Below are 24116 nucleotides of genomic sequence, written 5' to 3'. Positions count from 1 at the left end.
TGCGGAGCACAGGCTCCGGACATGCAGGCTCAGCAGCCATGGCTCACGGGCCCAGCCGCTCCGCGGCATGTGGGATCCTCCCAGACCGGGGCACGAACCCGTGTCCCCTGCATCGGCAGGCGGACTCTCAACCACTGCGCCACCAGGGAAGCCCTAACATGCATTTTAAATTATCTAAGTGCATACCCTCTCAATATGGTAACAAGTATAAAAAATATTGAGGCATCCAGAAACTTGATAGGAACTGTAGTATCAGCAGTCACCATTTGCTAAGGGAAAACACCCTCCTGTGTGTCTCCTTTGCTCTCAGTGCTTCACTTCTGCCACTTCCAGTCACCAAATGTGTTGGGGGGTTAGTTTCCACATCAAGCAATTCTCTGATTCTCTGGACACCAGCTGAGTGTCCCACAGTTGAACTCAATTTTGACACTCTCTACCTGGAGATAACATCACATCCCACAGGTTAAGGGTTCAGTCCCACAGGATCGAACCTCTCCCACCCACTCCAGATGCCAGTCACAAGTCCAGGCTGTCACCTGTGTTTCTGACCCACAGCTGAAAATTCTGAAGTTCTCACCACTGCCTCCTGGGGATCTCTTAATTTGCTAGAGTGGCTCACAGAACTCAGGAAACAGTTTACTTACTAGGTTACTAGATATAGCTTTTGATATAAAAAGATATAACTCATAAATAGCCAGGTGGAAGAGGTGCATAGGGCAAGGTATGTGGAGCTTCCATGTCTTCTCTGGGCTCATTGCTCTCCTGGTAACTCCACGTGTTTGCCAAACTGGAAGCTCTCCAAACACCATCCTTTTGGGTTTTTATGGAGGCTTCATTACATAAGCAGGACTGATTAAATCATTGCTGATTGGTGATTAATTCAACCTCTAACTCTTCTTCCTGCCCTGACGTGGAAGGTGTGGGGCTGAAAGTTTCAACCCTCTAATCACATGGTTTGTTCCCCGGCAACCAGCTCTCATCCTTAGGTTACCTAGGGGTTTTCCAAGAGTCACCACATTAACATAAACTCTGGTGTGGTTGAAAGGGGCTTATTATGAATAACCAAAAACATTCATTTCACTTTTACTGCTCTGGAGCTATTTCAGGAACTGGGAACAAAACTAAATATTGTAACAGAAGATGCACCTATATAGCTCTTACATAGGAAATCACAAGGGTTTTAGGAATTGTGTGCCAGGAGACCTGAATCAAGAGCAAAATATATATTTCTTGTTATATCAAAATATCACAGCATTCTATCAGGCTTTCCAGACAGATACCGTATGAAGTCATTCTACCACAGTAAGCTAGATAGATTTATTTACTTAAAGGTAAAGTTTACAAGAGCACAGCCAAGTAGTTGCTACATTAAACTGACTCTAAGTTTGAATTAAAAGCATGATGGGAAGCCTCAATATCATGTGCTTCTGCGCAGTCAGTGAGCAGGATCTGACCGTGCAAAGTAAAAGTGAACAAAGTTTGTATATAGGGCAAAATGGCATATGTGAGGAAACAACTCTGAGATGGAAAAACTCACAAGGAACAGCAAGAGATGAGTGTATAATGTTGTAAAGGTCTGTTGTCCTTTGATGGTCTTTGTGTAGTAATGGGTGGAGACAGTCCCCTGCACTCCCAAGTGCTTATCTGCACTATGCTTATCTGCATTATTTGATCACATCTTTGTTTACCAAGTCAAATGGAGATACTCAGTAAGCTATAAGACACTGATGAAAGAAATTGAGGACAGCACAAACAGATGGAAAGATATACTGTGTTCATGGACTGGAAGAATTAATATTCTTAAAATGAACATACTACCCAAAGCAATCTACAGATTCAGTGCAATCCCTATCAAAATACCAGTGGTATTTTTCACAGAACAAGAACAAATAATTTTAAAATTTGTATGGAAACACAATAGACCCCAAATAGCCAAAACAATCTTGAAAAGAACAGACTGGAGGTATCATGGTCCCTGACTTCAGACTATACTACAAAGCTATAGTAATCAAAACAGCATGGTGCTGGCACAAAAATAGACACATGGATCAGTGAAACAGAATAGGAAGCCTAGAAATAAATCCACACACTTATGGTCTATGACAAAGGAGGCAGGAATATACAGGAGAGGAAAGACAGCCCCTTCAATAATCAGTGCTGGGAAAACTGAACAGCTACATGTAAAAGAAAGAAATTAGGACATTTTCTAACACCATATACAAAAATAAACTCAAAATGGATTAAAGACCTAAATATAAGACCAGAAACCATAAAACTCTTAGAAGAAAACATAGGTGGTACACTCTTTGACATAAATTGTAGCAGTATTTTTTTTGATCTGTCTTCTAAGGCAAAGGAAGCAAAAGCAAAAATAAATAAATGGGACCTAATTAAACTTAAAAGCTTCTGCACAGCAAAGGAAACCATTGACAAAACAAAAAGGCAACCTACTGAATGGGGGAAAATATTTGCAAATGATATGACCGATAAGGAGTTAATATCCAAAATATGTAAGCAGCTCATACAATTCAACATCAAAAACAAGCAACCCACTTAAAAACTGGGCAGAAGACCTGAAAAGACATTTTTCCGAAGAAGACATACAGATGGCCAACAGGCACGTGAAAAGATGCTCAACATTGTTAATCATCAGAGAAAGGCAAATAAAACCACAGTGAAATAATACCATACACCTGCCAGAGTAACTATCAAAAAAGATCACAGGACTTCCATGGTGGCGCAATGGTTAAGAATCCTCCTGCCAATGCAGGGGACATGGGTTCAAGCCCTGGTCTGGGAAGATCCCACATGCCATGGAGCAACTAAGCCTGTGCGCCACAACTACTGAGCCTATGCTCTAGAGCCCACGAGCCACAACTACTGAGCCTGTGCCTGCGCATGCCCTAGAGCCCATGCTCCACAACAAGAGAAGCCACCGCAATGAGAAGCCTGCACACCACAACAAAGAGTACCCCCCGCTCGCCACTATTAGAGAAAGCCCACGCACAGCAACAAAGACCAACGCAGCCAAAAATAAAATAAATAAATAAATTTACAAAAAAATAACGTTCACAAATAACACATGGTGAGTATGTGGAGAAAAGAGAACCCTTGTACACTGCTGGTGGGAGTGTAAATTGGTGTAGCCACTGTGGAAAACAGAGGTTTCTCAAAAAACTAAAAGTAGAATTACCATATGATCCAGCAGTTCCACTCCTGGGTATATACTGAAGAAAACGAAGACAATAATTCAAAAAAATATATGCAATATTTATAGCATTACTTACAGTAGCCAAGATATGGAAGCAACCTAACTGTCCATCCACAGATAAATGGATAAAGAAGATGTGATAACACACACACACACACACACACACACACACACACACACAAACACACGCACTGAAATACTACTCACATCAAAAAGAATGAAATTTTGCTATTTGTAACAGCATGAATGGACTTGGAGGGTATTATGCTTAGTGAAATAAGTCAGAAAGAGAAAGACAAATACTGTATGATATCACTTACATGTGGAATCTAAAAAATAAACTAGTGAATATAACAACAACAAAAAACGGTCTCACAGATATGGAGAACAAACTAGTGGTTACCGGTGGGAGTGGGGATGGGGGAGGGTAAGATAGGGGTAGGGGATTAAGATGTACAAAATACTGTGTGTAAAATGAATTGTACAGCATAGGGAATACAGCCAATATTTTACAATAACTATAAATGGAGTATAACCTTTAAAAATTGTGAATCACCATGTGGTACACCTGAAACTTATATAATACTATAAATCAACTATACCTCAAAAAAAAAAATACTAGCATTGTCCTCCTGAAGCAAAAGGCCTTGCTCATGAACACTGGTACCTTGGATTATATTGTAAATACTATATGGTATTTAGCACAAATGGAATCTAGAATTTCATGAGCAATAACTTTACCCAGGAAATTTTTTTTTCATGTTTTAAACACTTTTGTATACTTACAATTGATTAGTGAAGTTAAAGATTTGCAAATCCAGAGTATTTTCACTTCCCTCACAGACAACTTGCCATCCATTCTCATAGAGTTGAGGGGTATTTGTTTTGTTTTGATTTTGTCTTGTTTCGTGTGAGCAGGCCGAGGGTTGCTGAGAATGATTTTCTTGATTTGAGAATATTATAGATGGTGACTATAGCCTGTAATAAATCTGATAAGATGGATCAGAAGAATAAGAACTGACCATGGAGAAAAAATAATTTGTTGATTTTTCATACCAAGTTTACATCTCAGAAGATGTTCTGTAAAGATACTTGATCCTTTTAAACTATAGAGAGGTGTGCTTGCAGATTTTGTTTTAGGGGTACCATGTCACATTTCCTTGTCTAAAATCCACATGGCCCCAGCATTTGTAGGTGTCAAGAATGTAACTAACTCCATCTGTAGGCTTTCCTCAGAGAAATTTATCAGGACACCCTGACTGTAAGCAAGATCACAATTAATTTTATTAAAGTATGTTCATGTGAAAATTCCAGTGAGAATAGGAGGCAAGAATACTAAACAAGTCTATTTTTAAGGTCATATGAAAAAATCACATGAAAGCAACAAGGGATATTGTGCAAATAATGAATAATGTGCAAATAATGAACAATGAGAGGAAAATAATGAACAAACAGAGTCCCAATCAGGTAGAATATACTATAAAACTATAATACAGCCAGTTGGTATCTGTATGGGAATAGTTGCATCGGTGGAAGAAAGGGCAGTCTAGGTGTAGATGCACATATATATGAGAATGTAATATGTGATTAAAAATTCATTTCAGGTCAGTGGGTAAGAGGTGAATTTTACAACAAATTTATATTGGTCAATAAGGCAGGATCTCCACTGCAGTCCTTACACCAAAATTAATTCCAGATAGACTGAAGTTTTAGATATAAAAGCTGAAATTTTAAAGCACTAACAGAAAACATGGACAACTTATTTTCATAATTTTGGGTTACATAAGGCCTTTCTGAAAAACTCCCAACAAGAAGCCATAAAGGAAAATGACTGATAAATTTGACCACATAAGCATTAAAAACTTCTCTATTACCAAAAAAAAGTCATAGACAAAATCAAAAGATGTATGGTAAACCGAGGAAAAATATTTATAATACATAGGACCAAGGAATTTAACAAATTAGTAAGAAAAAATCCAAAAACCCAGTAGACAAATGGGTAAAGGAAATTTTCGGTTTGGGATTCTGTTTGTTTTGTACGACAGAAACCCAGCTATAGGGTCTTAAAAGGGGGCTTTCCTTTTCTCACCTAAGAAGTCTGACAGCCCAGAGGTGGCACAGTGGCCGCACAGTGCACCGGGGGTCTAGACTCTCTTCCTGTCTGGCTGTCTTCATGCGTGCCTTCATTCTCTCTTCCACCTCTAGGCACCACATCCGAGGCAAATGGCAGCAGCCAATCAGATACATGCTAATCAGGTCTGCCCTTTAACAAGCTCTGTTAGCAACTCTTCCCCTTAGCCTGCCAACTGCAAAGGAGTTTGGGAAGCTGGGCAAACTTCTGTCCCAAACAAAGTTCAGGTTTGTCTGAAAGGAAGAAAGGGAGAATGGCTAATGGGTAGGCAACCAGTCGTGTGTGTCACAGATCTGAAAGCAACTCCCAGATAAGGAGATACAAATGGCTCATAGGCAGTGAACATTTTTCCTAATTAAATAAATGCAAAACAAGCAACAATCAGATACCATTTTTCACGTATAAGATTAGTAGTAATCAAAGAGTTGGCTGATGCCTAGTTTTGGTAAGGTTTTGGGGAAACGGGCACACTCAATCACTTTCCTATGCGTGTAAATCCTCTTAGAAGGCCGTTTGGGAACCTGTAGCAAATAATTTCAGTGAATATGCTGATTGATTCATCAGTTCTACATTGAGAAGTGTATCCTGTATATTCATACATGTATGAAAGGTAAATGGCCAGATGTCTACTGCAGCACTATTTTTTTTTTTTTTTTTTTTGCGGTACGCGGGCCTCTCACAGTTGTGGCGTCTCCCATTGCGGAGCACAGGCTCCGGACACGCAGGCCCAGCGGCCATGGCTCATGGGCCCAGCCGCTCCACGGCATGTGGGATCTTCCCGAATCGGGGCACGAACCCGCGTCCCCTGCATCGGCAGGCGGACTCTCAACCACTGCGCCACCAGGGAAGCCCTGCAGCACTATTTTTAATGGCAACATACAAAACTAGAAATGACCTAAATGCCCACCCCTAGGGAACTAATTGAAGAAGTGATAACATATATGTCCCAGAGTATCGTCATTGTTAAAAAGGGTGAGCTAAATTTGTGTGTGCTGATACGGGAGGATCTCCAAGTTAAATTATTGAAGTTTAAAAGCCAGAAACAGAATAGTTTATGTAACATGGTCCAATTGAGTGAAAAATTGAAAAAGGATGTGTGTGTCAGTATGGGTAATTTCAGAAAGGCTATGCAGCGGGCTCTTGGTGGTACTCACCTCTATGGAATGGCACTGCAGTAAGGCATACTTTCATTTACAGTCAGTGTCTGCCAAGGGGTTTGGTTCCAGGACGCCCTGGTGATATCAAGTCCCTTGTATAAAATGGTGTAGTATTTGCATATAAACTTATACACATCCTCCTGTCTGCTTTAAATCATCTCTAGATTACTTATAATATGTGATATAGTGTAAAAACTATGTAAATAGATGATGGAGTGCAGCAATTTCAAGTTTTGGGATTTTTTTTTCAAATATTTTTGATCCATGGTTGAATCTGTGGATGTGGAACTTGTAGATACAGAGAGCTAACTGAATATTATTTTCTTTGTTTGTTTGTTTGAGTATTTAGAATCTGTATGTATAGTACATTTTTTTAAAGTACAGTAATAAATTGAAAATGTGCCTTTTGTCGAGGGAGAGTCAAGAGAGTTAATTACCAGTAGGGACACCAGCCATGAACGGTCAGCTGAATACTAGCCCTTCCTTCTCTTGACTTGAAATGAGGAACACCCTGGTGGTCTGGCATGATTATATACGGGGATAGGTTTCTTAAATACATTGGAAACATCATTGCCCCAAGGCCCCAATACCTGTATTGCTGTTCTCTCACTTGCTTAGGTTTTTTTTTTTTTTTCCTTCAGATGTCTCGCTGGTCATTTATTTATCATTATCCCAGGATAGAGAAGCTATCCCTGACCATCCTGATTAAAATGCTGTCTCCCTGTGTACCCACCATATTACTGTTATCTCCCCTATGCTGCTTGATTTTCCTTTCTACCACTGGTGGTATTTGTTTATTGTCTGTCATATCATAGATGACTTGGTGTCTTCTTCCAGGTGCGCTACCCACACAAAATACCACATACTGGGTGGTTTATAAACAAAAGAAATTTATTTTTCCCAGTTCTGGAGGCTGGGACTTCAAGATCCAGTGGCCCGTATTGTCAGGTGAGGGCCTTCTTCCAGGTAGCAGACTTCTCATTGTATCCTCACATGGCCAGAAGGAAAAGGGAACTTTCTTGGGCCTATTTTATAAGGACATTAATCATGTTCATGAGAGCTCTGTTCTTATGACCTACTCACCTCCCAAAGGCCACACTTGCTAATACTGTCACATTGGGCATTAGATCTTCAACATATGATTTTGAGGGGACACAAACATTCAGACCATGTTGGATACAGATTTTGCCTTAATCATCGTGTACCCAAGGCCCCATAAACAGTGCTTGGCACAAGGTTGATTCTTAAATATTTTAAAGTGAATATTTACAAAATATGAAGCATTTTTTGAATGGATGTCGTACTTCTCAAATTCATGGCTTCTAGTCTAGCATTAATAAGAAAGTATGAACTGCGCCCCCCACTGTACCCTCACGGAGGATACTTTACCTGGTCTGGACCCCTGTCTTCTGCCACTATCACCATTTCTGCCTTGTGACACTCCTGGAGATGGAAGTTTTGGCAGCTGTACCTGGTGGGGATGGTGTTCTCTACAACCCCCAGGAGCTTGGAGGGACCCCGCAGAGTCTGAGGGCAGAGGATCTTTGTCTTACTTGTTAACGTTAACATGTAAAGTTCTAGGACCAGGGCTGGTAAACCAGCCCTTTGGCTTCCCCTCCCGTGAGTCTTCAGTTCTCTGTAGGCTGCTCTAACCTGCTTCTCTGTCAGGGATTCACATTCTCATCCTGTCATCGTTGCTTAAGGGTGAGTTTGTGGAATCCTTGATCCCTGCACCTACAGGTAAAATATTGGGCTGGAATATTCAGAAAAAGAAGATAACCCCCGATCCTGCTTGAATTGCTTCGTGATTTTTGAAGTGTGTTGTCTTTTCTCCTCAGCTGAATTGTTCCCTTGAGGACAGAAACCTTGTGTCAAATTAAAAAAAAAAATCTCCTGTCATTTCTAAAACAGTATGAGGTGTGTACATTATATGTTTGGTTAAACCAACAAGCAGAGGCTTTAAATGGAATCCTTAATTTGGTTTCTTGCTCCAAATCTTTGTGGCAGAATCAATAAATTTATTCAAAGACTGAATGTCTCTCTGATATGTTTAGGTTCTGATTATAATTTAGAATTTTCTGTTTTGAAATAAATTGACTTTTCTTGTATTTCAGATTTTGTTAGGTAAGGGATTTCAAAAGGGTCATTGGCCATACTTAGCTCTCTTCAGCTCAACTCAACTAAACCCAACTCAACTCTCCTCTCTAAGGAATTCAATTGGAGTCTTTAAAACTATGCTTATCACCAGAAAACCACATGTAATGATGACACCCTAGAGCTGTGGTAGAGGTGGGTTTTTGAGGGCAGGTGTGTCCTCAGGGTTTGTAGTGAGAGGATCTGGATCAGTCATCTGGTGCCTCACTCCCCTCTTCCACTTTGTGTTTTCGTAGGTCATTTACCTTCCTGTGCCTCAGCTTCTTCCTTTCATTCCTTCCGTTTCTCATCTGCCAAATGAAGGTAGTAACTGTCCCATTGGGATTTTTGTGGGAGCGGGAAAGGAGAGAATGCAGTTAAGTTAATGTACATCTTATAGGATGATGGCGACAGTCTTGTAGACGTCTCCTCAGAGGTAGGATATAGTGACACTTCATTAATGGCACTGTCACCTCTGAACTTAGGGACTAGCTCCTCTCGTTATGTTATGTGGTCTTCATGTCATTCTGCTGTACTTCAATCCATAAAAGATATGGTAACTGAAGTTCATCTTTAGAGGAAAGATACTTGATCTTTCAGGAAGTATAAACTGTTATTCTGCTTTTGTGTCTAAGGAATACTTATAATCTCTCTTGTTTTTTTGAAGTTAGAGGGATATGTTTTCAGTAGGGAACATTCATTATTCCCTAGTCCATTTTCTTTCTCACTTGACCTCCAAACAAACCATGTCTCAGTCTCTCTCTTTCTCTCTGTCATTGTATCTCTTTTTCTCAATATATGTATAATTCCTTGAAGAGAAAATGCCATTCAAGTGGTTTGTCATCTAGACTTTAAAAAGAAAAAAGCAATACACAGAAATGTATTTAAAAGACAGAGATTCCTTGTTAAATGTGTTGGGAAGGTAGAAGAATAGCAGCTGCCTTCTGGCTACTGAATTACTCTCTTGATAGGTTCTCACATGTTGAAGAGGAAGTGTTGTATCACGTTTTGCAAAAGGAGCTCTAATGTTTTGGCTTGCTGGCATCCAATAATGGCTGGTTGCTGCTGGTGGGGAGACACGAATCTTTAAAACTGAATATACTTCTGCCCGTTAGAACTGTTAGAGACATTAGAGGTTACTAGTCCAGTCTCTCAGTTTTTCAGATGAGGGAAGAAAGCATGGTTCAGAGAGATAAAGTGGCTTGTCCAAGTTCAAGTAGACAGCACCAATCTCCTGGTTGTGTAGCCCCGTCTTCTATCCATTTGTGTTTTGTGGACATCTGTGGATTTGTCTGTCCATGCATGACCCCACTCCGCTGGACTCTTGGATAAAGTTGATTGCTCTAGGCTTAACCCCTAGGCAAAGCCAGGCCAGTCAGATTTCCCTATCTTTCGAAGTCTGATGGCCTCTGAGAATGTGAAACCTGATAGAGAGGAAGTCTCTCTGGTGGCGAAAGTTGTATCAGGTGTACAGCTCTGGACTTATCCATAGATGGCCATTACCATCCATACAGAAGAAGCTGTTTCCAGCTGTTCCTGAAACCCATCACATCCCCACCCTTCCAGAAGTTTGTTTTTTTTTTCCTCTTGGATTTTATGAGCCAGTGAATCCTCCTTTTTACTTAAAATCATTCTAATTGGGATTCTGGCACTAGCAATCAAAAGAATGTGGGTTAATATCCCTGCTAACTTCTCTACTTTAATACTTACAGGGATTTTCTTTTCCAATTTCTTCAAATTCTTCATTCTTAAAGATATGGCACAAATACAGTAAGCAGGTGTCTCATTTGTTTACAGTCTGGATTTATAATCTTAATGAATATCCAGATACACACATTTGGTCACAGTGAATATGTTTCTTACCATCTGTAATTATAATTTCATTCCATAGTAGTTACAGATTTGGGCATTTAAAGAATCAATTTGAGATATTTTATTAGGGTGAATGAAGCTTAATTTTTATTATTTCTATTAGTCTTCTTTACTTTATGCACCTACTTGCACATGGAACTTTGGATTGTCTTAGTTAGTTAATTCCCCCCCCCCCAATTCCCTATTTGATTATAGAAAGCACTTATCACAGAGCCCAACATGTCACTCTATGTTAATTTTTCCTACTGGGAAGAACAGGAAAGTGTCTCCTTTTATACAGACACTGTGTAACGTTTTAACTTGGGAAATTGATACTCTATCGCCACCACCATCCAATCACCGAATGTCAGTTGAGCACTAGTTCCAGCCGACGTAGAAGGTTAACCAGGTAAGTACAGTAGTAGATCTTGTTCAACATGATAATCTTTGAGAACCAGCAAAATGCTGAAGTGTGCTCCTACCCTTCACATTACTACCATCAAATGTTTAAATAGCACCTCAGAGGTTACAAAGTTAATATATAAATGCAACCCTCACAACAATCAAGAAAGATATCTTTTAATATCCATGATTTATAATTGGATATTAAAGAAGAAACTGAAGCATAGAATTTTTTTTTAATATGTTTTGCTTAAGACCACACAGTTACTACCTTGAGAGTCAAGACAGGGTTTTCGGTCTGAGTCAGTGTCGTTTTGTATTGTTTTGTTTTTTTAAACACCACAGTGATAATATGAAATCTGACTACTTTCCATGAAAATTTTAGAATCTTCAAATATAGTACTTTAATCATTGTATCATTAAATCTTTGAATGAATGCGTATCAAGGGTGAGGAGCCGTGATTTAAGCTTCCATAGTGCCCAGGGGCCCCACCCCCTTTCAGAGCACGCATGTACTGTCTTTCCATCCTTGATACTGCACTGCAGTGGTGTAGGCAGGAGTGTGTGTGTGTGTGTGTGTGTGTGTAGGTTGGGGATAGGGGAAGGTGGTGAATAAGTAGAAGTACTCTGTTAGTCTTTAAGAGGGCCTCAAAGGTGAATCAGATACTCTGACCCCAAAGAGCTTGGGTCTGTATACAAGGCACTGGAGCTGAAGAATAGATTTCAGTTCATGGAGGGGAGGAGGAGGGAGCTGGGAAGGACAGTTCACAACAGTGGGCCCAGGGGGAAGTCTTGAGGAAATGGAATATAGGAAGTCCAATCTGGCTGGAGCACATGCTGTATAAAATAATGGGGAGATAAGGTTGGGAAGAGAGAGGAGGTCTGGGCCTGGCTAAGGAGTTTAGACATTATTCCATGAGCAGTTGGGAGTCACTGAAAATTTCTGAATGGTTTAACGGTATGATCATAGCTGGCGTGCATATTTCTTATTAGAGTAAACTTTGATGTCAGTTTCCCACGCCCATATCCATCCTATGGACAACCATATTGGTTCTGCTTGCAGAACGTATCCCAGACCCACCCTCTGCTGACCGTCTTCACTGCCACCAGGCTCACCCAAGCCACTGGCGTCTCACAACCAAGCTCTTTTACTGGCTTCCTGTTTCCACGCTTGCCCTGCCCATCTGTTCTGCACAGCAGAGTAACCTCCTACAAACACAAATAAAAAACATCACTGACCTGGTTAAAGCCCTCTGTCATCTTTTCATCACACTTGGAGTAAAATCCAGACTCCTTGCTGGGCCTTCTCTAACCTTATGTGACGTGGCCCCGCTTCCCTCTGAACTCGGATTCTACCCTCCCTCCCCCTCCTTCGCTTGGCTTTGCCACTCTAGCCTCCTTTTATTTCCTGAACTTCCAGACTCCTTCCCACCTCTGGGTATCTGCATTTGCTGGTTCATCCTCCTGGAATGTTCCTTCCCCGGATCTTCACATGGTTAGCGCCTTATCAAAGATGCCTTCCCCGACCCTTGATGTAAAGTATTAGCTCCAGTCACACCCTACAACACTTGCCTGGATTCATTTTCTTCACCGCACTTCCTAGTAACTGGGTGGATTTCCTTGTTGATTTGTGACTTTATTACTTGTCTCCCAACCTGCTCAACTCGATGTGAGCAGGTACCTCATTTGTTCACTGCCATGTCCCCAGTGCCCCACGAGCCCTGGCACATCGTACACATTCATTGGATTAATTTCTCTAAGAGGTGAGTAACTGGGTCAGGAAGGACAAGGAGAGCGCATGGGGGTCCTGTCGGTGGGAATGACGGGGCGGAGGCAGGCACAGGCGCACCCACAGAGAACTGACAGGACTTGATGTGGTTTGAAGAGTTGAGTCATTGGAGAGGGAAGAGCTAGAAGGTTCTGAGCTTGGGTGAGCTGTGAGGACCCCAGGAGAAGTGACCAGATTTGGTGAGAAAGGAGCAATTGTAGAGGTGCCAAGACTTTGAGTGCAGGTGGGGTGGAGCTCTCCAGCAGGCGGTTGGGACGTAAGCTTATCCAGAGTTTCCTGTTCCTGAGAGGCTTTGCTGCAAAGCAGGCAGCACCATGGGCTTCAAGAGACTTGGGGGGAAGCCTTCCTCCTCAACTGTGGTGTGGCTGTGACTTGTCATCGAACCCCTCTGAACCTCAGGTTCCTCATCTGTAAAGTGATCATAAAAAGCCTTCTCATGGTGGTTCTGAAAGTTAAACTACAGAACATGAAAACATGGAACTAGGGCGTGACACAGGGTAGTTTTTCTCAGTGACTGTTAATTCCCCGTCGCCTTTCCCTCTTGTCTAAGAGGCTGAGGAGTAAATACTTTACCCTAGTTCCACAGCATAAATCTGTGTTGCTTTTCTTTGCAAAGCAATGTGTGTGTGTGGTTTAAAAAGACAAGCAGTACCCCCAGGCTTACACTGAAAATGAGTAGTTCCCTGTCCCAACCCTCCACAGCCCCCTCATTTTCCTCTCCCCGGAGGCTACTACTTTTAACTCTCAGCTATTTTTTCTCAAACTTACGTCTATAATTCAATATAACATGCTTATACTACTATTTCTTGATTTTTCAATTTTAAATATTATTTGGATATCAGATTTAGATGTTATCATCTTCACTCCAGGGAAGGCAAGGACTTAGTTGTTCCTTTATACTTCCAACTTCAAACCTACACTCACCCACACAGGCCTTCTCTCCTCTTAATGTATTATATCCCTATTTTTCAGTTCATCAATATCGTGAGTTTATATTTTTTACTCTAGCTATTGACATCTGAGCTACATAGTGGGCTGTGATTCTATTTCATTTCCTGTAGAAATTTTTATTTCTTCTGCAGTTAATATTTGCCTCACTTTTTTTTATACCAATCACTCTTTCATTCTCAGTCTTCCCACAAAATCTGAAACATTTCTTCTCAATAATTTCAAATGCAACATGTATCTTGTATGTTTAATTTTTTCCCCTCCTTGGAAATACCTTTCCAGCTTCCTCTGGCTTTCTGCTGTTTTGGTCTGGGCTTTCCAAGCCTGTGTGTAGCTGTGTGTCACCCAGGAATACTTTTGTCTTGTTTTGGATCCCCTGTTTTCAGCTCTTCTTTTCTTTCTCATTATTTTCGTTGCTCCTTCATTTTGCTGAGGCACATTCATCCTACAGCTTTCTGAGAAAGAGTGCACAGGAGGTGAATTCTTTGAGACTTTGTTGAGCTTTATTCTCCTTTCACGCTTGATGGACATTTTGGCCAAGGGTAGAATTCTAGGTTGGAAATAATTTTCTCTCAGCATTTCGAAGGTAATACCTCCTAACCTTCTAGTTCCTAGTGTTGCTGTTGAGAAGTCCGATGCCATTATGATCCCCTTGCCTTCCCTGTGATCTTTTTTCTCCATTTGGAAATTTTTAGACCTTTCTCTCTTTCCTCAGTATTTGATATTTCATAGTGATATGTCTTCATGGCACTCTTTTTTTTTTTTTTCCCCATGTGTTGTGCTGGGAGGTTCATGAGCCTTTTCAGTCTGAACACTCATCCTTCAATTCTTGGAACTGCTTTTTAATTATTTTTTGAAATTTCTTCCCTTTCATTTCTTTTATTTTCTCTCTTTGAAATTCCTCTTATTCAGATATTGGATCTTCTGGCCTGTTCTTCTGAGTTAAAAAAATTTTTTTTCTCTCATTTCTCATTCTGTCTTTTTTGTGTTTCTCTTCTTTTTTCTTTTTCTTTTTCTTTTTTTTGGCTGTGCCATGCAGCTTACAGGATCATAGTTCCCCGACCAGGGATCAAAACCGACCCGCGCAGTGAAAGTGCTGAGTCCTAACCACTGGACCACCAGGGAATCCACCTCCCCATTTTTTTTCTTTTTTAGATTGTTCTTCTGATCAAAGTGTTTGCCTAAGTTTTCCCTCTGTTACCTTTTTGCTTGTTTGCTTTCTGTGTTTCCTGGAGGCCTAATGGAAACAACTAGTGATCCTAGGTGTCTAAGTACCAAGAAGCTGAACTGAAAACCTTCTGTGTATGAGTCACACTTGTCATCTGGAAGCCCTCCCCATAAGGCAAGGACAAGCTATATTTTTAGGTTCTCTCAAATAGGTCTTTAGTCTTGAGCTGGTTGGAACTGAGACTGGAAATACTCTTGAGACTGGAAAGGAATTATCCAGTCTCTTGCTTGGAGGATATCAGCCTACCTTCTTGCACCCTGAGAGCCTGTGAGTGAAGGGAGCTGGTTATTTCGCTGTTTAACATAAAGGCTCCCCTTTAGCCCCTGTTTTCAGCATGGAGCCTCCCGTCTGCCCTGGGCTGAGCCTGATGACCCCAAGTCTCACGTCCCTCTGGTTCAGCATCTCTAGAGAGTAAATGTCCTGCTTTCTCTAGGGTTAGGGAAGAGTAACTTCCTCTCTAGGTAGGAATCTGGGGCTCGAGGTCAGGGGTCGGCAGACTTTTTCTATGAAGGGCCAGAGAGTAGATTTTAAACTTTGTGGGCTACACTGTGGTCTCTACCACATATTCTTCTCTTCCTCTTCCATCTCTTTTTCTCTCTCTTAAAAAAAGAAAGTTGAACATGTAAAATAAACACTCTTCGCTTGCAGACAATACAAAAACAGGCTGTAGAGCAGGCAGGTCATGGTTTACCGACCCCTGGTCTAGGGGATCCTTTTGGACACTCTTGACCAACCATCTTTATTCCAGGCCCACCCTGCACCCCTGCCTTCAGAAGAACTTGATGCCTCCAATTTCTGGTCCTTTTTTTCAGTTTTATGACAAAACTGGATGGCTTCTTACAGGTGTCCCTCAACTCCAACCAGGCTCCCCGCCCCACTCCCCCCACCACCCATGGAAGCTTAGGTTTCAGCTTTCCCAGATCCACTAGGTGAGCAACTGCTTGTCCGTCTTCTTTCTGTTTTCTAAAAGGTCAGTTTTTTTTCTTGTCTCTCTCTCTCTGTCCTTATTAGGCCATGCCTTTTTTCCCTTCCCTTTCCCCCAGTTTACTGGGATTTGAGAAAGGAGTGGAGATAAATGCATGTGTTTAATCTACTGAGTTTAACCAGAAGCTCCCCCCAAATCCAATTTGGTTGGTTTTTATTTTTATTACTTTCTTTGATAGTGCTTGGGCTCATTTTGCATTTGTTCTCCACGTGCTCACTTGCTATGCCAGATGTTCGAAGAAGATGTCCTTGGGGAGGAAAAATGAGGGGTTTTAAAAAGCAGCGTTCCTGAAATGCTCACAATGGTTTAGTTTGTGTGAGATCTCTGCGAAGCATGGTTGTTTCTAACCACCAGACTCTCATAATAGAAATACAGTTTCACCCTTCTTTGTGTATCCATCAGGAGCATTTTTAAATGTCTGTAATAAAGTTTGTGGCTTATTGTTTAAAGTTGAATTTAAGGTAGTAAATCAAAGCTTTTGGTGGCATGCCTCTGACAGCAGGGAGAGCCTGGTAAGTGATCCCTAAGAGCTGATCAAAGGGAGCTGCTGAGCATTTTTTCCTGTATTTGTGTTTTGGGCCTTTAATCTGGCAGCGTTTCCAATTCCATTCTGAATACGGTCATGCACACTCCACCCCCAGTCAAGTCTTCTTGGAGGCGTCTGGCACTGTCTTTGCCTGTTCGGGCACAAGCCTGCCTTTGCTATGCCGCCTGTACAAGGTACGAACAATGGCGAGTGTCAGAAAGTGGGCATCTTTCAAGAGCTTATTCATACCACACGTTTGTTCCAGTAATCAAGTGAAAATTGAAAGGGAAAAGAGTAAAATTAACTGAGAATGACCACTAGTCATTTCTGCCTAGGCTCACCTTTCCTGGCCAGCGAAGACGGCGTGCTCGGAGGAGTGATTGTCCTCCGATCCTGCAGATGTTCTGCAGAGCCTAACTCCTCCCAAAATAAGCAGACGCTTCTGGGTAAGTTAGACAAACACATTACGTGGGTGTCTTTCTCTTTCATTTTTTTCCAAGAGATGGAAAGATTTATATCCTTAAGTCGATCATTTTAACCTATGGTTGGGCCAGGATGCTCTGTTGATATGTAAACATCTCTATTCCACTGCCCTTTTTGCCTAGGTCAACATCTACAAGGTGAATATTCATTTCGGAGTATATGCTTATAGCATATTTTTCAAATGGACTTAGCACCTAGCACCTTTACTAAAGCCCAATATTAAGACTATCGAACCATGTATTTATCCCCTGTCTTATTTGACAGAGCGTTTGAGATGACCCATAACAATATACACAGTAACATAGAGAGAAGCTTCTTCCTGTTGCCCTCCCCAAAAGGAATCAGAACCATGTGAAGAGCTACTTGCCTAGAAGTCCACCCTGGCTCCATGGCTTATTAGCTGTGATGCCTTTGCGCATCATTCTCACTGTTCTATGCCACTTCCTCATCTGTACAATAAGGATGTCTGCCCTGCCCTTCTTATGGAAGGGTCCCATGAGTATTTTGCAGATTTGCAGATGTCCATCCAGATGTGTGATTTTGTGTCTAGAAAAGCATACCAGTGGGGATGGAGCCCAGCCCACCCTCCGTTTGCCAAGGCACAAACTTGTGGGGCTGCCTCTGCCCATGGAGGTGCCTTTTTCTAATTCATTCATCCAGAGGGGCACACTTTAAAAAATCTGCATAAAGGTGCCACATAAGCTAGCAGGGAGCCCTATATGTTATTTTTTTAATTGACTTTTTAATTGAAGTGTACACTCAGAAAAAATGGTTAACTACAACTGCGTGGCAAATGTTACAAACTGAGCCCACCCATGTGACCAGCATCTAGATTAAAAAATAGAACTTTACTGCAACTCTAAAAGCTCCCACATAACCCCTCCCAGTCTCTACCTCTTTCAAAGTTAACTACCTTGCTGACTTCTAACAATGATTAGTTCTATTTGATTTTATATTTTGTATAAATGGAATCATAGAATATGTATTCTTGGTGTCTAATGTCTTCAAGGAAATGTTAAACCTGTTAGATTCATCTACGTTACTTGTGATAGTAGTTTGTTCACTTTCATTGTTGTATAGTATTACATTACGTATGGTTATAGCACTCTGTAGTTATCCATTCTTCTCTACGCATCTTTTTTTTTATATATAAGCACTACAAGTCATTCTCAGGGATGTGGTACTTCAGCTCTTTGTGTAAAATTCCTTTTATCAAGTATAGTTGGTACCTGGTCTGTATTGTATGATTGTTGTGCATTGTTGTAGTACAAGTCCCTACATATCTTGAGGTTTTATAAGTCTGTAAAATAGAAGACTGAGCATTTCTTATGAGAATAAAAAGTATTTTTTCTATAAAAGCCTGAAGCACTTTCATAAAATCTCTCCTCTCATTTGTCAAAGGAAAAAAAATGCACTTTTATAGGAAATGCCTCTTTCTCCACCTGGACTCTGATCACCAACTTCATTGTTTTTCATGCTATATTTTCTTTCTCTTTCCACCCACTACACTTGGTACCCAGGTTGCTCCTGGCAAATGTTTTGTTTGTTTGTTTGTTTGTTTTTGATGGCTATCATTTGTTAAACTGAGGCAAGCAGCCACTTGCTTCTTCAGTATCTTAATCATTGTCAAAACCTTTGAATATCTTCCACAGTTAGGTAGCAGGGAGTTTGCTTTTAAAATATGCAGGGCTTCCCTGATGGCGCAGTGGTTGAGAGTCTGCCTGCCGATGCAGGGGACACGGGTTCGTGCCCCGGTCTGGGAAGATCCCACGTGCCGCGGAGCGGCTGGGCCCGTGAGCCATGGCCGCTGAGCCTGCGCGTCCGGAGCCTGTGCTCCGCAACGAGAGAGGCCACAACAGTGAGAGGCCCGCGTATCGCCAAATAAATAAATAAATAAATAAATAAAATATGCAGAGGGTGTACCTGGGCCTTCCATAAAAACTCAGAATAAGTCTTTAGTACTGGGAGGCAGGGTGGGGGACAGTTATTAAAACTGCTTCATAGACTGTTGCTAGAATAGAGTTTCTGTACTTTACTGAGCCTGGACTCTTGTCCATTCAAGTTAATCCTGAAAATTGTAAGGGTGATTTTTGGTTGTCCTTTCAATTTTGGTGGTGTAGTATAGAAATGCGTATTTTAGGATAAGTCATAGAATTTTAGCTCATATTAAATAGTTTTTATCACCAAGGTAGTAATTTGTAAACTGATTCCTACTCTCTGTCTCAAGGAGAAGAACGAAAACTGTCAATTTATGAAATAAGTGAAATCTTGCCAGTTGTTAAAGTTAGCTAGAGAGACTGATGTTTGTGAAGTTTATCTACTAAAACTTGGTGAACTTAGGCTCCTATCAACTTATAGGTGCTACCAGTGACGTGGGTTTTTACATATTTTGCTTTAAGAAAGTTACATATGTTCAGTGGGTGGTGAGAAAGTAAACGTGGTACAGAAGGATAGAAAGAAGATGTGAAAGTCACCTTTGCCACCCAGTTCCCAGAGCCGCCAGCTTCTGATTCTGGTTATTCTCATGGGATTCACCTTCACTCTATAGAATGTGCTTATGCTTCTGTTTCTCAATCAGTAACTAGTGACTCCTTCAGGGGAAAAAATTATGAACATAGCTCATACCACCCCCCACCACCGTTCCACATGACTTTTGTGAGAACTCTAACTTGAAATCGTATATTTATTATATTTTATTTCAACTGTAATGCACTATTTCTTGATTCATCAACTTTCTATCATCTCTGCCAACCATCCCTCACCCCTTAGACTATGTAAGTTTCCTTCCTCTTCCTCCCTGACTCCCAACCCTCACCTCAACCTCTAGGAACCATGCCATTATTGTCATAGATAGTAACATTTGCATTCTGTCCTACAGGCAGCTTGCCTTCTATGCTCTGATTAGATGTTGATCCCAAACAGTGACAATTAGTACCCGCATTGACAGTATCAAGATTATATAGATATTGTTCACTGCAGATTCCTGTACTGGAAGATTAGACCCATCAGAAGGGAAGTGTCTGCCATAAGCCTCTGCCTGTAAAAGGAGAATGTTTCAAACATCAAGCTCGAGTGGGTTCTCCTGTGCTTTACCATGTTAATTGCTCCAGATCAGGCCGCAACTTAATTTGCTTCATGTTTGGACCATGACTTCTCATTTATCACTTTATAAAACTCTCATGAAAGTATAACTTCATAAACTCGTGGCTCCTTAATGTTTGGTAATATCTAGTAACCAGGAGGCTCAGAAATCTTTCTGTCCTACACATCCAAATGAAACAAAACAATTCCCCAAATTAAAAAACAAAAACACACAAAACACTTAACTGCTGTATATTGTTCGATCACATTTTTGTCCCAAGAATAGTATAATCAAAACAATCTCTAACTTGAGCTTTTTACATATTCACTCTTTTCTGAAAATCATCAATAGCATTTCCATTACGCCACAAAAGCAGTTTCAATCAGACCCCATTGCTACTTGATGGAGTTTCTAGGAAGCCATTACCCAGCCTCCCCTCTTGACAAATACGTCAATTACAAGGGCCCCAGTGGGCCGCTTCTAGAGTGGGATGACTCAAATACATGCCCTTTCAAGGTTTGTCCTTTGTTTACTGATTCATGAATACAGTTGGAGAATCTCAGGAAGAGAGGAACTTTCAAAGTCCTCTTGTGTGACCCCGTTATGTGTGCTCTGTCCATAAATTGTTCGAGAGAGAGATGGAGCTTAATTCCTCTCCACTTGTGACTCTCTTCCAATATGTCAGAGTGACAATGTGTGACTTCTGAGGCGAGGTCAGAAAAGGCAGTGGGCCTTCCTTCTTGCTTTCCTGGTTGGATCACTCACTTCACGAAAGACCAGCTGCCATGTCATGAGGACACTCAAGCAGCACCAGGGAAAGTCCCCTTTGGCAAAAAAACTATGACCGCCTTCCAACAGCCAGCGAGGCACTGGGGCTTCCTGCCAACAGTCTGAGCTCCGAGTGAGCCTGCAGATGCCTGAGGCCCTGGGCAGATTTCTAGACTGAAATCTCATGAGATCCTAAAAAAGAACCACCCAACACGGCCACTCCCAAACTCCTCATCCACAGAAACTGAGATAATAAATGTTTATTGTTTTAAACCGCTACATTTTGGGGTAATTTATGTACGCAGCAATAGATAACAAATAAACCTTTTAAATGCTTTCACTGCCAAATGGTCCTCTGGTTTGTCTAAAGAACTACAGTGACAAATCAGGAGCTCTGTTGCATCTTTAGGCAGCTCAGGCTGTCAAGACTTCCGTTTGCATCAGTGATTTCGCTTCTCTGCTTTGGGGTCCTCTTGGACAAATGTGCTCGGCGCCCTTTTGCTTTGCAGGCCCCTAATCACTCTTTTCCAGACTGTCTCCTAAGCCTCCCCAACCTCTAGGCTCCCACCTCTTATCTGTCTCCCACCTCCATCCTGCCACCAGACGTCTCTCCCTCTGTCATACATCTGTAGTGGCCCAGAGAACCTGACCACGGGCTCAGAAACAGGGGCAGTCGGGGGAGAAGCAGGCTGCCCTGAAGTAGAAAGGGCCAAAATGAGAACCTGACCGAATTGTGGCTTAGAGAGCCACACCAACCCCAGGATCAGAGGGATGGTGGCCAAAACAAGAGCTGTGGAAGTATATGTAACTAGTGTATTACAAGTTTAAGCTAAATGTTGAATAACTTTCTACACATGCTAAAATACAGCAAAACATGTATCTCTTACTGTTGCTCCCATGTTCCCTACTTTTAATTCTTTTTTTTTGCGGTACGCGGGCCTCTCACTGTTGTGGCCTCTCCCGTTGTGGAGCACAGGCTGCAGATGCACAGGCTCAGCGGCCATGGCTCACGGGCCCAGCCGCTCCGCGGCATGTGGGATCCTCCTGGACCGGGGCACGAACCCGCGTCCCCTGCATCGGCAGGCGGACTCTCAACCACTGCGCCACCAGGGAAGCCCCCTACTTTTAATTCTTCAATGAGGAAACACACACACGGTCACACTCACTCCTACCTCTGCTGGACATTTCCCTAGAAGATAGATGGGAAATACCCAAATCACTTGCTGGGAAAAGCCCTCCCTGATCTGGCTCCAGAACATGCTTTCAGTGTCATTTCCTACTAGTCTTCCTTTTCCTCCACTCATCTCCCATGACCCGAGTTCTGGCAACTCCAGATTGCTTGGTCTTCTTCCAAAGGGTCATGTTTTTCCCCCAGTAACTTTCACATGCTATTATTACCTGTGCTTGGAAAGCCCTGAGCTAATTACATTCCTTCTTTAAGACCCAGGACAGATAGGAATCTCCGCAGAATCCTTTGGAAGCCCAGGTGATTTGTTCCTTCCTTGTGCTCTTTTTGCAACATATAATTTCTGTCCTTTGTAACAGTCATCATGACATCCTAGACATGTACTAAAATGTCTGCCCCTCCCTCTAGGCTAGCACTTCTTAACCTTTTTTTTGGAACTCAGTTATTTGAAAGAAATAGATCACAGGTCTTTGAGCCCCAGTGACTCACATGGAGGGTACAGGGGTTGGAAATATCTTAAAGAAGATTCCTCTGTCTCTGAGCATCACACCACCATATTGTGAATCACTGGAATGCAAAGACTGGGTCATATCCAGCTTTGTACGCACCCTCCATTGTAGGCTCCCAGGAATTATTGGAGGAATAAATTAAGTGCCACATGGAATTTCTTTCGTGATTATTGAGCAGATATTTTAAAAGAAATTGACCACTATTCCAGAAAAGTGAAATGTCACATAAAATATCCTCACATGCTCTTAACAAACAAACAATATGGGTCGGAAATGTTGGATAATGACGAGTGTCGGGGAACAAGAAGATTTGGAGACAGTTTAAACGGATCCCAGAAGACAGCCTTTGCAAACAGCCTTCTAAAAGGACAACTTGGACGAGAATGTGTTTGCAACACCCATCACACCAACTCCCACCCCCCAGATCATGAGTTGCTGGCAAAGCCCAGCCTACAAATCACTGCTTTAACACAAAGCAAATGCTTGTTCCTGGAATGAAACAGCTGAAAATCATTAATTTTCTCTCTGCTTTTAGAGAAAAAAAAACAATATATTTTTACCTGCTAAAGTACAATTACATGTTTTCCAGGCCTCTACAGAAGTGCTTGATTGAGGCTGCTGTATATAGTATGGTTAATAATTGTGTAAACAAAGGCATATCAAGGCTTCCAGTGGAAAAAATTAATTCTTTTCCATTTTAAGCTTATGAGTCAATACAAGTAATTAGAATATATGCAAATATATGGCATGAACAACCAATCTCACTATATGGGTGCATTTTTTCCCTTGTAGCCTGCCCTCACTGTGCTGATGGGAAGCCTGACAGACCCTGTGAAGTTCAGAGGTTCCTACCTTAGAGTGGCTAATAGAAAGCAGTGAGCATGAGGATCAATGTGAAATAGACTCCATATATTTAAGGAAAATCTTAAGCAATTCAAGATAGGAGGCATAGGGGCTGTAAGGGTGAAGACGCTGTATGTTCGGCCAGCAGCCTTTGCACCAAGCCTGTCTGTGTTGCAGGCCTTCTTGCTAAATAGATTGAAGGCCCACAGTTCAGCTCGAGCTTGGTCATCTGATGAGCACACGTAATAATTGTTACCTTCCCATCAAGTCACCCTCACCTCACTCAGGGAGTAACTTCAGGTTCTTTGCTGCCCAGGAATATGTTCATGGTGCTGATAGTTAAGTTTTGTACATGGTATTGTTTCTATTGTCCAGCTACTCCTTTTTTCCCCTGGGTTTTCATCTTTATTGTGAAATGTTTCATGTATTTTTAAAAGAAGGTAATAAATGTGTAAGTTATAAAGGATAATAGTGAAACGAACACCTGTGGACCCGCCACCCAGCTTAAGAAATTGCCCATGACCCATATCTCTGAAGCCCCCATGTGGGCCTGTCTGAACTTTATATAAATGTTGTAGCAGGTGATTTCTTCTGTGAGAATTTTTGCAGTTTCTTAACATGATGACCTGAAAGGATAATGAGTCCCTTTATCATTTTAGACTTAGCTCGATCAAATCAACTGTTCTTCAGTTACCAATGAGAACTGAAATGTGGCATTCTCCTCCCTTCTTTGCAGATCAGGCAAAGTTCTTTATCCAGTATTCTTCTTGTCACTGTTACGAAAACTTGCCATGATTTAAAAATAAAAATTGTTAGATTGAATTGATGCTTCCTGGAACATTAAAAAGATAAAAGGTCATTTTACTGTAAGTTAAAATTCCAAA

At 41.5% G+C, this 24116-nt stretch overlaps 1 protein-coding gene across 4 annotated transcripts in view; it reads left to right on the top strand.

Moving 5' to 3' along the window:
- Positions 1–24116, top strand: part of TASP1 (taspase 1) — a 241286-nt gene that overhangs the window by 175284 nt on the left and 41886 nt on the right. For all 4 annotated transcript variants that reach the window (XR_014017692.1, XM_081257714.1, XM_081257713.1 and 1 more), the window contains one exon: positions 16697–16807. Coding sequence is in view for 3 of the 4 variants with exons in the window: in XM_081257714.1 (XP_081113840.1) it covers positions 16697–16807 (111 nt within the window). In the remaining variant the exon portion in view is untranslated. The remainder of the gene's footprint in view (positions 1–16696; positions 16808–24116) is intronic.

This window comes from Mesoplodon bidens, assembly GCF_964165515.1.
Source record: "Mesoplodon bidens genome assembly, chromosome: 15".
Taxonomy (NCBI): domain Eukaryota; kingdom Metazoa; phylum Chordata; class Mammalia; order Artiodactyla; family Ziphiidae; genus Mesoplodon; species Mesoplodon bidens.
This window is presented reverse-complemented; position numbering and strand designations above follow the sequence as displayed.